Source organism: Cetorhinus maximus, chromosome 1 (assembly GCF_964194155.1).
Source record: "Cetorhinus maximus chromosome 1, sCetMax3.hap1.1, whole genome shotgun sequence".
Taxonomy (NCBI): domain Eukaryota; kingdom Metazoa; phylum Chordata; class Chondrichthyes; order Lamniformes; family Cetorhinidae; genus Cetorhinus; species Cetorhinus maximus.
Genome location: NC_135879.1, coordinates 4,345,172 through 4,361,176, shown reverse-complemented (window position 1 = coordinate 4,361,176; position 16,005 = coordinate 4,345,172). Strand labels below are relative to the sequence as shown.

General features: G+C 43.9%; 1 protein-coding gene across 1 annotated transcript in view; it reads left to right on the top strand.

The window, feature by feature from the left end:
* The window catches only part of mttp (microsomal triglyceride transfer protein), a 52,623-nt gene extending 47,481 nt beyond the window's left edge, over window positions 1–5,142 (top strand). Inside the window, exon 18 of the mRNA XM_078569113.1 lies at window positions 3,392–5,142. Within this exon, the coding sequence (XP_078425239.1) occupies window positions 3,392–3,557 (166 nt within the window). The 3' untranslated portion in view covers window positions 3,558–5,142. The remainder of the gene's footprint in view (window positions 1–3,391) is intronic.
* Window positions 5,143–16,005: the final 10,863 nt, after the last annotated feature.

Below are 16,005 nucleotides of genomic sequence, written 5' to 3'. Positions count from 1 at the left end.
AGGTCAATGATTTAGTTGATTGTTAAATGGCCTTAATAGGCCTTTGACAGTTCGGCGGGCGCACAGCTGACTCCAGTGCGCGCCCGTCAAACTGGAAATCTGAATGACGTGTGGTGACATTGGGACGCACGCCCGACATCACCGCGTGTCATTTTACGCCTCGGCGAGCGGGCCCCACCCCCGCTCGCCGAGCTGAAGATTCTACCCATGGGGGAGAAAGGAACAGAAGGATTATGGTGATAGAGTGAGATGAAGAGAGCCAAATGGCTCCTGTTTCCTGTGTTCCTATGTTCTTTCTTCATCTCACTCTAGGAACATAGGAAACAGGAGCCATTTGGCCTCTCAATCCTGCTCCGCCATTTAACTAGATCATGGCTGATTTCTACCTCAAGCCATTTTCCCGCACTATCCCCATATCCCTTGATCTTTTTAATATCTAGAAATCTATTGATCTTTGTCTTGAACGTACTCAATGGCTGAGTCTCCTCAGCCCTCTGGGGCAGAGAATTCTAAAGATTCACCACTGAGTGAAGAAATTGCTCCTCATCTCAGTCCTAAGTGGCCTGCCCCTTATTCTGAGACTGTGTCCCCCGGTTCTAGACTCCCCAGCCAGGGGAAACATCCTTCCTGCAACTACCCTGTCGAGCCCTATGAGAATTTTGTATGTTTCAATGAGGTCACCTCTCATTCTTCTAAACTCTAGAGAATACAGGCCTAGTCTCCTCTTAGGACAATCCCACATCCCAGAAATCAGTCTGGTGAACCTCCATGGCACTCCCTCTCTGGAAAGTATATCCTTCCTTAGATAAGGAGACCCCAAACCGCACACAATACCCCAGGTGAGGACTCACCAGGCTCTATTCAATTGCAGCAAGACATCTTTACTCCTGTACTCAAATCCCCTTGCAATGAAGGACAACATACCATTTGCCTTCCTAATTGCCTGCTGCACCTGCATGTTAGGCTCATGTGGAGCACAAACACTGGTATAGATCAGTTGGACTTGAATCTAAAAAGTCAATACCACAGGGAGAGAGATGGAGCCATTTTGACAGCTCAGATCCATCTAATCCCATTCTTTCATTTACTGCCCCAACAAACCCACAACAAAGTGGTTCTCTTTTCTGAAGCATTCACTGTCTCAGGGCAGAATTCTTTGCCCTGATCCTGCCTGAGTGGGCTATAGTGGTGGAGAATGAAGAGCATTGAGGACTCCCATTCCCATCACTCATGCTGTGTCCCCCCTCGTACAGGTCCCTGTAAGTTCCTGCAGTTACTGTCCCCTCACTCAACACACCCCCCACCCCCACCCCTCAACCAGCAATGTTTAGCCATTCAGCAGGAGGTGGAACATAAGAACAGAGGAGGCCATTCAGCCCTACCTTGCCACTCAATTAGACCACGGCTGATCTGTATTTTACCTCCAGCCACCCACCTTGCTTAACAAAAATCCATCAATCTCAGTTTTGAATTTTTCAAACAACCCTCTAATTTGAAGGTTCTGCCGCCTTGTTCTGGGCACCCCCCCCAACACCAGAGGAAGTAGTTTCCCTCTATCGACTCTATCAATTCCTTTAATTACCTTGAACACCTCAATTAGATCATTCCATAATCTTCTATACTTGTGGGAATACAAGGCTAATCTATGGAAACTCTCCACTAATTTAACCCTTTTAGCCCAGTGTCATTCTGTTGAATCTGTATTCCCACTCAAGACCATTATAGCTTCCTGAGGTCCAATGGACAGAGTTTCCTTCAGACAGTGCCTAACGGAAGTTACAGAAAAACTAATGCACCTTTTAATGAGAATGGTGGCGTTGTCTTTCTACTAATACTTGAAATGACAATCTTTTACTGATATTGGGTTATGCCTAAGAGTTAGTAAGTAAAAATCGACGCAGTGTAGAACTGATAACTGACCCAGAATATACCAAGTTTAACCCCTAGTCTGCACTGAGTTCAGATAATCTCAGATAGGGTGGCATTAGGGACACTACAATCGCCCCAGTTACCCACTGCTGATTGCCAAGCATTGAGCTCTGCTAGAACAGCGTCCTTGTGGATATCTGCTCAAGATAGACCCAGCTGTGATGCATCCACTGTGGAATAGCCCACCGAAAATTAACCACTGTGGAAGAAGTATGGCACAGAAGGAGTCTATTTGGTTCCTTGAGTCTGGGCCAGCGCTTTCCAAAACAAGTCCAGTTAGTCCCACTCCCTCTGCCCTTCCCCCATATTCCTGCAATTTGTTTCTCCTTCGATATTTATCCAATTCCGTCTTGAAATCTACTATTGAATCTGTATCCGCCGCCCTATCAGGCAGAGCATTCCAAAACCTAACCATTCATTGCATAAAAAAAACTTGTCCTCATGTCGCTTCTGGTTCTTTTGCAATCAGCCTAAAACCGTGTCCCTGCGAACCCTTCAGCCATTGGAAACAGTTTTGCTTCATTCCCTCTATCTAAACCTATCAAGGCTCTAAACACGTCTATTCAATCTCCCATAAGCCTTCTCTGCTCAAAGAAGGACGACCCCCAACTTCTCCAGTCTCTCCACATTCAAAGTGAAGCCCCTCATCCGTGGAACCATTTGAGTAAATCTCTTCTGTCCCCTCTCCACATCCTTCACATCCTTCCTAACGTGTGGTCCCATAAACCGGACACACTACTGCAGGATAAAGGTTCACTGTCATTTCCTGGCTTTGGTATTCTATGCCTCTATTTATAAAATGTAAATAATAGCCAGGTGGATGAAGCAGCAGCATGGTGACTGTCACGTGTAGATGGAGTGCCTCTTGCATGCGCCAGTTCCTTCAAGCAATGTCAAGGTCTTGTATTTAAGACCGAGATAGATAGGTTCTTGATTGGTAAGGGGATCAAAGGTTACGGGGAGAAGGCGGGAGAATGGGGTTGAGAAACTTATCAGCCATGATCGAATGGTGGAGCAGACTCGATGGGCCGATTGGCCTTATTTCTGCTCCTAAGTCTTATGGTCTAAGCAAGGAGGGAAGAAAATCAAAATAAATCTGAGACGATTAGGGAAATGTAAAAAAGGGGAAAAAAAGAGTCGCTTGATTGGATGGTGGAAACAGATTTAGTCGCAGCCTTCAAAAGTGAGTTGGATAAATACTTGAAAAAAGAAACAATGCAGGGGGTATCGGGATAGTGGGGATTAACTGGACTGGTCTTAGAAAGAGCCAGCACAGACTTCAATGGGCCAATCTATGAAAATTGGCCCAGCTACCCAGGATGTATTAGCATGGCTGAACTTAGAATCGTTACAGCGGAAGGCCATTCGGCCCGTCATGTTCGTGCTAGCTGTCCTAAGAATGTCTGAAATATGGTTACCTGGCACCTTAAGGAGTTCTGCTAACTCATGTTTCATTTTACAGGCAGTTTGTGACCAAATATGAAAGCCTGCCGTCGGGGAAGACGTACGTGTCTCGGAAAGGGAAGACAATTCTGGTGACTGGATCAGAGTTCCCTCTCCACCAGGAAAACTCCGACATGTGCAAGAAGGTCTTTACGATAGAGTCAGACTCATCAGAGTGGTTCTGAGAGCTGGGGAGAGGGCATGGGGGGGTGTTCGATCACTGACTACAGAATTCTGCGAGAGAAGAGATGAAGAATTAAAACTAAACCAAACAGTAGAGGGAGCTGACACCAGGTTCCCAGCAACTAAATGGAGAAAAGTGTCTGAGTTGTTAGATAATTCTGAATGTGGAAATAAGCCTCTCGATCTAACAAAAGTGTTGGGGGGACGATATTCCCCTGGTGCATTTTCCGTGGGCAATGTCTCGATCAATCAGCGTCAACTTACCAACCAGCATCCTTTAGTTGCTCCCTTTGAAATTTGGCATTCTTGCATCTGTCCTGATGAGTGCAAGACAAAAAACTTCGACAGCATGTCTCTTCTTTCAGCAACATTCTCCACCTTTTCCTTGCTACTTTTCATGACGAGTTAATGTCGGGGCGTGATTTTAACCTAACTTGACCAGATTGTGTCCAGTGCTCATTTTATTTCTTACACAGCACACGAAACTTGCTCTCCATTAAAACTTCAACAGGGCGTAAATTCGAACCAGGAGCGTGAGAACACAGCTCTTATCCCGAGTTTCCTGTTACGTCGGTTAGGTTAAAATTCGCTTTCTGGACTGTTTTGTGAAGATGCTCACAGGTTTTTCCAATCCCCACTGTTAGACAGGGAGGTTCTCTCTGCCACAGCTTTGAACTTAACAGCAACCCCTCTATCCAACCCTCCACCATATATCCTTCTCCCTAACTCCCTCTATCCAACCAAGACTGGGCATTAAAGGGAGGACTGAGTCATCTTAAACTGCAGCTGTATTAATGTTTAGAATTATTTCTCAATTTGGACGAATACACTTCCCCTTTAAGGCTGTGTGTATTAATTTAGTGTCTTCGAGGTGTTTACATTTTTACATGTATTTAAAGTTTTTTTTTTAAGAAATAGCAGGAAATGAGCGAAGGAAAAAAACACAACTATAATATAAGACACGGCCAATATAGATGTCTTGGGAATGGGTAGCAGATAGGTTAGGGCACAGGGGTTAATAGTTTAGCATTAATATTCAAACACCTGTGGAGTGGCAGTGTTTGTGAGGAACATTAAAACCCCAGGCCGTCAATTATTTCACACGTAGGTAAGAAATCGTGGCAGTGGATCTGCGATTTCAGAGCCCGTGTTCCCCGGGGAAGGCATCTCTCACCAGCAGCGCCCGATTGAACCCAAGAGCGTAGGAATTAGGGGCAGGAGTAGGCCGTTCGGCCCCTCGATCCTGCTCCAGCATTCAATAATATCGCGGCTGATCTGATTGTGTGCCCTCAACCCCACTTTCCCCATCTGCCTCCCTTTGAGACTCTGGCCACAGTCGCCATTTTTGGCCGAACACATTCCGAGGGATTTGGTCAGATCATCTCCCGCCTCCAACCACTCCACTCCCTCCACCCCCCTCCCTCCCTCCTCACTTTCCACCATTAGCCTCCCAACCATTCCACCCTTGCCACACGCACAGCCCATTGGGGAGCAGCAGACCCTTAAGTTGCCCGTTTGGATGATTTCTTGGCCTCTCAGTATCCTGCAACCTCCAATGCTTTTCAACTAATAAACCAAAATGTTTTTTTTAAAAAAAAAGAAAATAAAAAGAATAATTCTTTTCTTTAATGCTCCCACAGTTTTTCTCCGGGAATTTTGCTTCCAACAGCGTCTTGGGGATTCACCTTTAATTCTTAGAGACTCCAGAGCAATCCTGGAGGGTTGGCCACCTAAAGCAGCATGTACTGTCAACAGAGCGGGAATATAATTGCAGGTCAAATCTCATCAACGAGATTTGGAAAATTTAGGTTAAAGCCTGGAATTCTGGGCCCAACAGTTGGTCGTCTATGACTTTTTTGGGACAGACGTCGGGAAAGGAGAAAGATTATTAAAGTCTCGGGTTATTTCTTAAAACTTCTTGTTTCCTCCCCAAGTTGTGTGCAAGGACCAAAGTAACAATTATGGGGAACGTTGAAGTGTAAATTGTAAAATAAAATAACAATCCTGAAATGGCTGGAACCAGAAACTGAGAAACTTAGACTATATTTTTGATGAACATTTTTTATTTTGTCTCTTAAAACCTAAAAGTTGGGAATAAAACACAAGATGGAATTGGGACTTTTTAAGTGTGAGGACTGTAACTCAATGAGAAGAGAAATACAAGTGATAGAGACAGGGCTAAAAACTTAAAATATTAACAGGATTAAAACAATAGCAGGGAGCTTTGCCGAGTGTAATTGCTTCATATGGAATGCAGTTTCATACGTGATCTAATCGAATGACGGAATAGGTTCAAGGGGATGAATGGCCTGATCCTAAAAGAAAACAAAGTCACTTAGTTTTATTGCTCAGATTTTTCTGCATTCGCCCCTTTAGTGCTTACAAAAAAAAATCTCCAAAAGGTTCAAGTTACAGAAATGTATTTTCTTTGTGGGATACTTTGAGAATTTGGACGTTCTAAGATTAAAAGGAAAAAGTAAACCAGTAGAATGAAATTTGGTGGTGATGTGTGCGTTTCTTTCAAACCCATTTCATTCCCATCTGCGGAATATCCAAACGCGACTGTTGATAAAGTTAACTTAAATACACCAGTGCTGAAACCGCATTGTTGTTTTGACTGGATTAGTTGTCGGGACCTGCCTATTGCCAGGTTTCTGGGATGCCCTTGGTGGGGCTGCAAAGCCTCCGCACACCTTTATACAACCACTGGAGTCAGGGGACAAACCAGCGGCAACCTGAGCTGGGAGCTCCTGCACCCCAATCCCTCAGCTGCATAGAATTACACAGCACAAATTGGGCCATTCGGCCCAACGGGTCCATGTTAACGCTTAAGTCCAACGCGACCCTCCTCTCACTCTACTTCATCTAAACCTATCAGAATATCTTATGATTCCTTTCTCCTTCATGTGTTTTATCATGCTTCCCCTAATGTATCTACACTATTCACCTCAACCACTCCCGGTGGTAGTGAGTTCCATATTCTCACCACTCTCTGGATAATGAAATTCCTCCTGAATTCCCGATCGGACTTATATTTATGCCTGGTCTCACCCTCTACGTCTTCCCTGTTGAGGTTTGGCATTTGGCCATATGATTGGTGCAGGTATGTCTGGTCTAATTAGTCATATTTCTCCTGGTCCTAGCAGCAGTGGAGCCCACCAGAGCATCAGGTTTTGAACCTGCAAAGATACGGAGGTCAGAAAGTGTGTGGAAGGTCCCTCCTTTCTAAGAGCACCCAGATTGTTCTTCTGGGAGGGTGGTGCTGGCAGCCCAAGTGGGCTGCAAGAGCTTCTGAGGTCTCCAGGGAAGGGACCACTACAAATTACTCTGCACGCCCCGCTCCCCCCCACCCCTGCAAAAGAGTCACCCCTTCAGGCTTGGCCACTTGGACCTTGCAAATTTCTGTGTCGTCTTTGGATCAGGGGCAATCTAGCCCAATTCACCCCCACTGGTGAATCACTGGCCCAGAGGGAAATCAGACTGTAGTGCCAATGATATTACAGTATGTGCACATTCCAAACGAGTTCTTTTAATGAGAATTATTCATCCCCAAATAACTACCCTAACACTCAGCACTCTCAGTGTGATAAATCTTCAAGTCAAGCTGGTTGGCTTAAAGTGCTACTGAGGCCAATATCCCTACCAGATACTTTGCAGTTTTTTTCAACATTGACACGAGAATGTGCAGCTTATCACTAGAAATTGGCATTGTGGAAGTGATGGAGAGTTGGGTGGAATCAGATAATCCCCAAAAGAGGTCTAATTAAAGTATTCTCGATCCATTTTAGCTTTGGGAGTGTTAATGCATATTAAATTTCCACGCATTAATTGGAAAGCTGCAATATGCCTGTCTGCAGTGCAGTGTCAGGACCTCTGCTATAGATACTGCTGCCTTGAATAACCCTGTTGCTACCAGCCATCTGGGGCCACTGATGGTTTGTATTAAATGCTGAGCAAAGTTAGTTGAGAGTTGCACAATACCTCTCGCTATCTTTGCCGTGCTCCCAACTGGACCGATCGCTGTCACAGGCATTTCAGTTTGAAAAGCTGTTTTGACTGGTACTAGTTTCTAGAAAATTCGCTGCATTTGAACATATGTCATAGGGTGTGAAAGTTTTTAAATTACATTAGCAGCATTCCCCGTATTTCCAGGGAAGATTAAAGCTGTGTCCCTCGGATACCTAAATAAATTTGCAGGATACTCTTATCACATTACCCAACTCCAGAGACTTTTGCACAGAAATCCAGGCTGACACTCCCATGCAGCACTTAAGGAGGTCAGAGGTGCTGTCTTTCAGATTAAATGTTAAACTGAGGCCCAGTCTGCCTTCTCAGGTGAACGTAAAAGATCCCATAGCAACTATTTCAAAGAAGAGCTGGTGAATTCTCCCCAGCGTCCTGAACAATATTTATCCCTCAACCACCCTCACTAAAATGGATTATTTAGTCATAATCACATTGCTGTCAGTGGGATCTTGCTGTGTCAAAATTACATTACAACAGTAATGACACTTCAAAAGGACTTCATTGGCTTTAAAGCACTTTGGGACATCTTGAGGTCCTAAAAGGTGCTATAAACAAAAGTCTTTCTTTCTATTACTGATTAGGACCATACTTTCAGATTGTTCTCCCAAAATCAGTGGAAATATCTCCCAATAATCTATTAGATTATGGTGTCAAATGGACAAATTATATTATTGTGTCTCTCTGGGGCATATTTCTGGGCTTTTGACACGAGAAGAAAGGTGAGAATGTTTTAATTTACTACCTACATCTTGCCCGATGAAGCAAATGAATGTTTTCAGTGCTTGTCTGTGAAGCAATAGGGCCTAGTGTGTGTTCCTCCTTACGGGAAGATACTGTGGATGCTGGAAATCTGAAATCAAAAGCTGGAGATCAGCAGGACAGGGCAGCATCTGCGGAGAGAGGAGCAGAGTTAATGTTTCAGATCAATGAACTGTCATCAGAACTGTTGGTTTCGCCTTTCCTGTGATCTCAATGTCTGCAGCTGTACATGTTACCGTTTCCCATATCAAAACAGGGATAATGTGACCTCTTTAATCTTCTTACTATCTCACGCTTGCCCATACTGATTTACAAGAGTGGCAAGAAAACACTTTGCAACTATTTCCAAAAAAAATAAATGAAGTGATTTGAAAAATGGAAACACAGGAACAAGAGGAAGCCAGGCCATCCCTCAAGCCTTTTCCGCTATTCAGTGAGATCATGGTTGATCGGAATCCTAGCTCCATTCACCTGCCTTGGCTCCATATTCCTTAACAAACTTGGCTAGCAAAAAATAAAAAATCTATCGATCTCAGATTTAACATGATTAATTGAGTGAACATCTACCACTGCTTGTGAGAGAGAGTTTCACACACCATCCCAGAGCAGACTCGATGGGCCGAATGGCCTAATTTCTGCTCCTGTGTCTTATGGTCTTTCTGCGAAGAAGTGTTTCCTCACTTCTGAATGGCCTGGCTCTGATTTTAAGGTTACGTCTCCTTGTCCTAGACTTGCGCCACCAAGCGGGAAAAGCGTCACACCACGGGCAGAGCAGTATCACCCACTCTATTTGACAGCAATAACAAACCACGACAAACCTGCTTTGATAGATCCATGGCCCATGGCAGAAAATGTCTCAAATGTCAGGTTTTATCAGGAAGAATTCAGATCCACGCAAGCTGTGAGTTCAGCCGTTTCAAGTGTCAACTTGGCACCTGGTTCGGTGGCTGCCAGTCTCTCCTTTCAGTTTACAGTATAACTTGTAAATTCTTCAAACACCTGCTCTAGATTCTAACAGATGATCCAAAGCAACATGGCTTAATCCCTTCGATATAACTTTCAGTCTGTCCTGAAGTGACATCTATGTTCTTATTTCAATGGACCCTGTTATGCTTGAAAGAACCTGCAGCTGGGTTCCTGTTGGTTCTCTTGCAGCCTACACACACATTTTTTTTTATGTTACTGCAATTCCATCAGTTAGTTGAACCAAGGACAGAATGCCTGGAGACTGATTGAAGCTGTCGCACTGAGCCTGGTTAGATTAACTTCCTTGGTTTCTTGTTCTGTCACTAATCATCTCGAGAAAAGAACGTAAGATTAAATTGGAACAAAAAAAGATGCTAGACTTGTTCCTTCCACTCTCTGACCTCTGTGACATAAGGAAAAGCTTGTGCTGGCTTTTTTTTGAAATAGCTGCAATTGGTCCTGCAAATTTTCTCCCCTTCAACTATTTATCCAATTTTCTTTTGAAAGCTCCTATTGAATCTGTTTCCAATGTCCAATGAATGGCAAGACATTCCAGATCACAAAAATTCACTGCGTAAAAAATTCTCAACTCACCTCTGGCTCTCTGTCCTCCGGTTATCGAGATTCCTGCCACTGGAAACCATTTCTACTTATTCACTCCATCAAAATACTTTGTGGTTTTGAACGCTTCTAGTAGATACCCCCCTCTTCCTCTGACTCAAAAGAAAGGACTCACATTTCTTCAGTACCTTTCGTGACCACGGAAACATCCCAAAGCGTTTTGTCTCCAATGAAGCATGTTTGAAGTGTAATTACAGGTGTATCCTGTCCATACAAAGCAGGACCAGTCCAACCCAGCCAATTACCACTCCATCAGTCTACTCTCGATCATAAGCAAAGTGATGGAAAATGTCATCGACAGTGCTACGGCACTCGCACAGCAGGAACCTGTTCACCAATGGTCAGTTTGGGTTCTGCCAGGGCCACTCAGCTCCCAACCCCATTATAGCCTTGGCCCAAACACAGACAAATGAGCCAAATTCAAGAGATGAGGTGAGAGTGACTGCCCTTCACATCAAGAAAGCATTTGACCGAGTGTGGCATCAAGGAGCCCTAGCAAAACTGGAGTCAATGGGAATTGGGGGAAAACTCTCTGCTGGTTAGAGTCATGCCTAGCACAAAGGAAGATGGTTATGGTTGTTGGAGGTCAGTCATCTCAGCTCCAGGACATCACTGCAGGAGTTCCTCAGGGTAGTGTCCTCGGCCTAACCATCCTCAACTGCTTCATTAATGACCTTCCTTCCATCATTAGGTCAGAAGTGGGGATGTTCGCTGATGATTGCACCATGTTCAGAACCATTCGCGACTCCTTAGAAAGCAGTCCATGTCCAAATGCAACAAAACCTGGACAATTTCCAGGCTTGGGCTGACAAGCGGCAAATAACATTTGTGCCACACAAGTGCCAGACAATGACCATCTCCAACAGGAGAGAATCTAACCATCGCCCCTTGACATTCAATGGTATTACCATCGCTGAATATCCCACTATCAACATCCTGGGGTTACCATTGAATGGGAACTGAACTGGACTAGCCACATAAATACCGTGGCTACGAAAGCAGGTCAGAGGCTTTGAATTCTGCAGTAATAAATTACCTCCTGACTCCCCAAAGCCTGTCCACCTTCTGCAAGGCACAAGTCAGGAGTGTGATGGAATACTTTCCACCTGCCTGGATGAGTGCAGCTCCAACAACACTCAAGAAGCTTGACACCATCCAGGAAAAGCAGCCCACTTAATTGGCATCCCATCCACAAACATTCACTCCCTTCACCACTGACACACACTGCCAGTAGTGTGTACGATCTACAAGATGCACTGCCGGAATTCATCAAGGCTCCTCTGACAGCACCTTTCAAACCCTCTATCTCCTAGAAGGACAAGGGCAGCAGAGGTGTGGGAACACCACCATTTGCAAGTTCCCCTCCAAGTCACACAGCATCCTGACTTGGAAATATATCGGCCGTTCCTTCACTGTCGCTGGATCAAAATGCTGGAACTCCCTCCCTAACAGCACTGTGGGTGTACCTACACCACATGGACTGCAGTGGTTCAAGAAGACAGCTCACCACCACCTTCTCAAGGGCAATTAGGGATGGACAACAAATGCCTTGCTAGTGCGGCTTACATCCCATAAAAGAGAAAAAAATCCTAGAGGGCTGTGGATGTTCAGTCATTGAGTATATCCATGACTGAGATGATTGGTTTTTGGGCTTGAAAGGCATATCAGGGGGATATGGGAGTGGGTGAGAAAGTGAAGTTGAGGTGGGAGATCAGCCATGATCTTATTGAAAGTTGTAGCAGGCTCAAGGAGCTGTATGGCTTACTGCTGCTCCTATTTCTCATGTCCTACCTGGGAACTGGGGAGCTCTGGCATAAACAGAGAACCCCCAAAAAGATCTCCTCCATAAACAAGAGAAGAGACATGGTAGTCTGTGTCTTTTAATTAAATGATGGTTCATTCAAATTCTTTAAGAGTCAAGAGTTTCGTACTTTTAAAAAACTGTTAATATTTTATTTTCAATGGTTAAGTTAAATAACTGGATAACTTAATTTTTTTTTCAGCTTAGAATTACCTGTGTAGTGAATATGGTGCGATGTACAATTGTTTAACTGTGTGAAACTAAACATTGTATATTCAGTGACTGGTTTATAATGTTAATGCTATATATGAGGATATGACAGAGAAAGGATAATTTACACTAATTCTAACAAAAAACTTTCAATAACATTATATAGCAGAAATTTGGTGAGATTTTCTGCATTAAATATATAAAATATGTTTTCAGTACATCTGATCTGAAATTCTAATCCATCAAAAGAATAGTTTAGGAAAAAAAGCTTAGCCACACACAACTATTCACTGGAAAATTACATTATTTTTATTCGGCAAATCCAATACATACAAAATATTGGCTCGCACATTGTTTCCATATTTGACATTATAAAGAAGTAAGAAACAGTCCTCCATTTATTAACACTGTTATAAAATACTCTCCCTTTGTGCAACACTTGACTAGTGCAATTTCCTGATGTACAACTGTATCTTTACAATGTTTTATCCCCGGTTTCGAGGATCCTTTCCAAGCTCATTTCTGTGTTCCATATTTTGCTCTTCAATTTCACCTCCATCCCGACATCTACCCAATAACTCGACCAACATTTGCTCCTTGGAATTGGTTTCTGTCTTTCAATTCTCAAGGAGCTAATTCCAATAGTTGCTTCCCAGTTGTCCTGCAATACGGGATTTCTTCCTTACATTTCTGTTGATCATAACTCGCACAGTCTTCACACGTTCTCTCACACTCTTCTTTTTACAATGCACATCTGACACGTTGAAACAGTGTAAACAGTAGACAATGTGGAGCTCTAACAACGTGAAAGTAGGTTCACCGTGGTACACAAGCGTTATAAAGTTCAGGCGTGGGGTGGGTTGGGGTGGGGTGGGGTGGGGGGAATTGCTGGCATATGTAACAGGTCTACCCAGGGAAACATCATCAACACATACTTGACAGTTTTTAAGTAATTGACCTCTATTCAATGAAAAAAAAACCATAGTACCAACCAAGACGATGGAAAATAATAAAGACTTATGTAGAAGCCAAATGGCGGGTTTTTTTTTACAGTTTTTGCAGCTTGTGAACCTAGGCACACAATTAACATTTCTGAAATAATTGAAGCGATTGCATGCTGTGACAGCGATGTCACTCCCTTCTTCACTCTGCTGACAGGGCTATTGCCCTACAAATCTTTAGATGTGGCATGAATATAGGAGGAAGGGAATGCTCTAGCATTGAGGCTCAACAAACAAAATCTTTGTCCAATACAAGCTACTGACCGGAACCTTTCCCTGCAAGAGTCGCTGCAATCCCTTAAACCTTCGCCATCGTTTCAGAACCCAGGGAGATTTTCCTGGTGCTGGGGTTAGGATGGATTGCCTGGAGCAAGTCAGAAAAATCGTTATGTTGGAGCGCCACTCGTAAGGGACCACACCTATTTTATCTCTCTAAGGCAATGGATGGAAAATTGAGTATGTGAGCTCCAATCCCGTCTGACTTTCCTGTAATCGCTACGCACAACTGATCTGATGCACCCAGAAAAATCTCCCCTTCCCTGTCCACTAAGATTCAGGAACAAACCCCCTTTGTTTAGATTCCCAAACTGCTGAAAACTCCATTGTGTTTGGCAATTCCCTTTTCATTAAAATCCTTCAGAAAACACCCGTTGGTACTGTATTGAAAAAAAAAAGTTACATTTTCATAATACATTTTCATCAAAAAATAATCCAGTTTCTTTTTGTACAGGAATTTGGTTGGATGTGAAATATGAAAAAGCCTAAGCTCTAGTTTTCCCCTTGCTTGACTCAATTGCCATCTTCAGTCCAGATAGACAGAACAATTAGCTTCTTCTGTCGCATGATGCTGATTTTCGGGGAGGGGATGTGTTGAGGGAGAAGAGAGTGCACATGAACAGACTTGCGTTGTTCATGATAAGGCACATCAGGGCTGGGACACTGAAACACTTTCCTCTTTCCCACTAGGTTGCACCACTGGCTGTTCCCCCAGGCCAGTAATGGCATGAGTTAATGCAGAGGTTTCCTGGTTTACACCCAAAGTTAACATGATGCTAATAAGTTTGCAATCTTAGAAGCAATGTGCTTTGAAAGCTCCTGCAGATTTTGTTTGTGGGTTATTAATTAGAGAGAAAAAAAAATTCTCCCTGTTATTACCACCATAATGGATTTCACCTCACACGTTTTAAGTTCAACCTCAGATGGACCTCAGATGGATTTCATTTCCCATGCTGTGCATTTTGATGGTTTCAATCAATGAGATTTTGTTGAGTCAAAACCCGGGCAAGAAACCAATCCTGGTTACAATTTGACAGCGACCACTTCTGTGACTGTTCAAACCCATATAACGCAAAAATACTTCAACAACCAAATTAAGAGAGCTCCAAACTTTCCATGTAGAAATATTTCCTAACTTCACCCCTGAAAAGCCTGGCTCTAATCTTTACCAATGTGGTTCATTTTGTGAGCAGAGTGGGGTATTGAACCTGCCCATGGGGTTTACACAAGAACTTCATTTTGCTGGTTAGCACTGCCAGTGAAACTCTCACTCGCCAGGAGCGTGCAATCTAAAAATGTTGCATTTTGGGTTAGAATTATAGAATGATACACTACAGGAGGAGGCCATTTGGTCCATCATCCCAGTTCTTTCAAAGGGCTAACCAATTAGTCCCATTCCCCCTTTTCTTCCCCTGTAGTCCTGCCAATTTATCCCCTTCAAGCCCAATTCCCTTTTGAAAGTTAATGTTGAATTTGTTTCCACCACTCTTTCAGGCAGCACATTCAAGATCACAACAACTCACTGTGTAAAAAATGTTCTCATCTCCCCTCTTTTATCAATTATCTTAAATCTGTGTCCTCCAGTTACTGACCAATAGAAACGGTCCTTAATTATTCTATCAGCATCCTTCAATTTTTTGAATGCCTCTATTCAATCTCCCCTTAACCATCTCAACTTTGAAGAGAACAGCCCCGGTTTCTCTAGTCTCTCAGTAGCCCCGGTTTCTCGAGTCTCTCAGTAGCCCCGGTTTCTCTAGTCTCTCAGTAGCCCCGGTTTCTCGAGTCTCTCAGTAGCCCCGGTTTCTCGAGTCTCTCAGTAGCCCCGGTTTCTCGAGTCTCTCAGTAGCCCCGGTTTCTCGAGTCTCTCAGTAGCCCCGGTTTCTCTAGTCTCTCAGTAGCCCCGGTTTCTCTAGTCTCTCAGTAGCCCCGGTTTCTCCAGTCTCTCAGTAGCCCCGGTTTCTCCAGTCTCTCAGTAGCCCCGGTTTCTCCAGTCTCTCAGTAGCCCCGGTTTCTCTAGTCTCTCAGTAGCCCCGGTTTCTCTAGTCTCTCAGTAGCCCCGGTTTCTCTAGTCTCTCAGTAGCCCCGGTTTCTCTAGTCTCTCAGTAGCCCCGGTTTCTCCAGTCTCTCAGTAGCCCCGGTTTCTCTAGTCTCTCAGTAGCCCCGGTTTCTCTAGTCTCTCAGTAGCCCCGGTATCATTTCAGCAAATCTCCTGGGTTAACCAGATGCTCATCAACATCAAACTAGATTTTGAACTGGTGGAAAGTTTGCTAGTTAATCACCCAATGAAAACGCACTGTCACTCTGCGTGGGCTACATGAGCGAGACCAGTGACAATTCCAGCACAGAGTTTGCATCTCCTGTGAACGCTAGTTGGAAAATCCTCTCAAAAAAAAACTAATGTAATATCGACGATCGTGGGCTGAGGTTTTCCATGAATCCTCCTTCCCTTTGAGTGTAGGGAATGTCCACTCGAGGGAATCAGCTCTAACATTGAACCGTGAAACTGTTTTAAATCAATACAAACTGGGCAGTGTAACTTGGTGCACGTGCTGCAAGTTGCTGGCCGAAACTGCACCTTCCAGCACCACCAGACTGTGGTTTAACACCACCACTGAACAAGAGCAAGAACTGCTTGAGAATTCTGCCTGTACCAAAGGGGAAAGTCAGAGCTGGGCAATGCTGATTTCTGAAGACTTTAAAATATTTGGCTCAAAGGGAAGTAAGACACTGTCTTTTTGGTGATCAGGTAACAGATTATCTCTCCATGTGCTGTAGAAGTGCAATTAATAT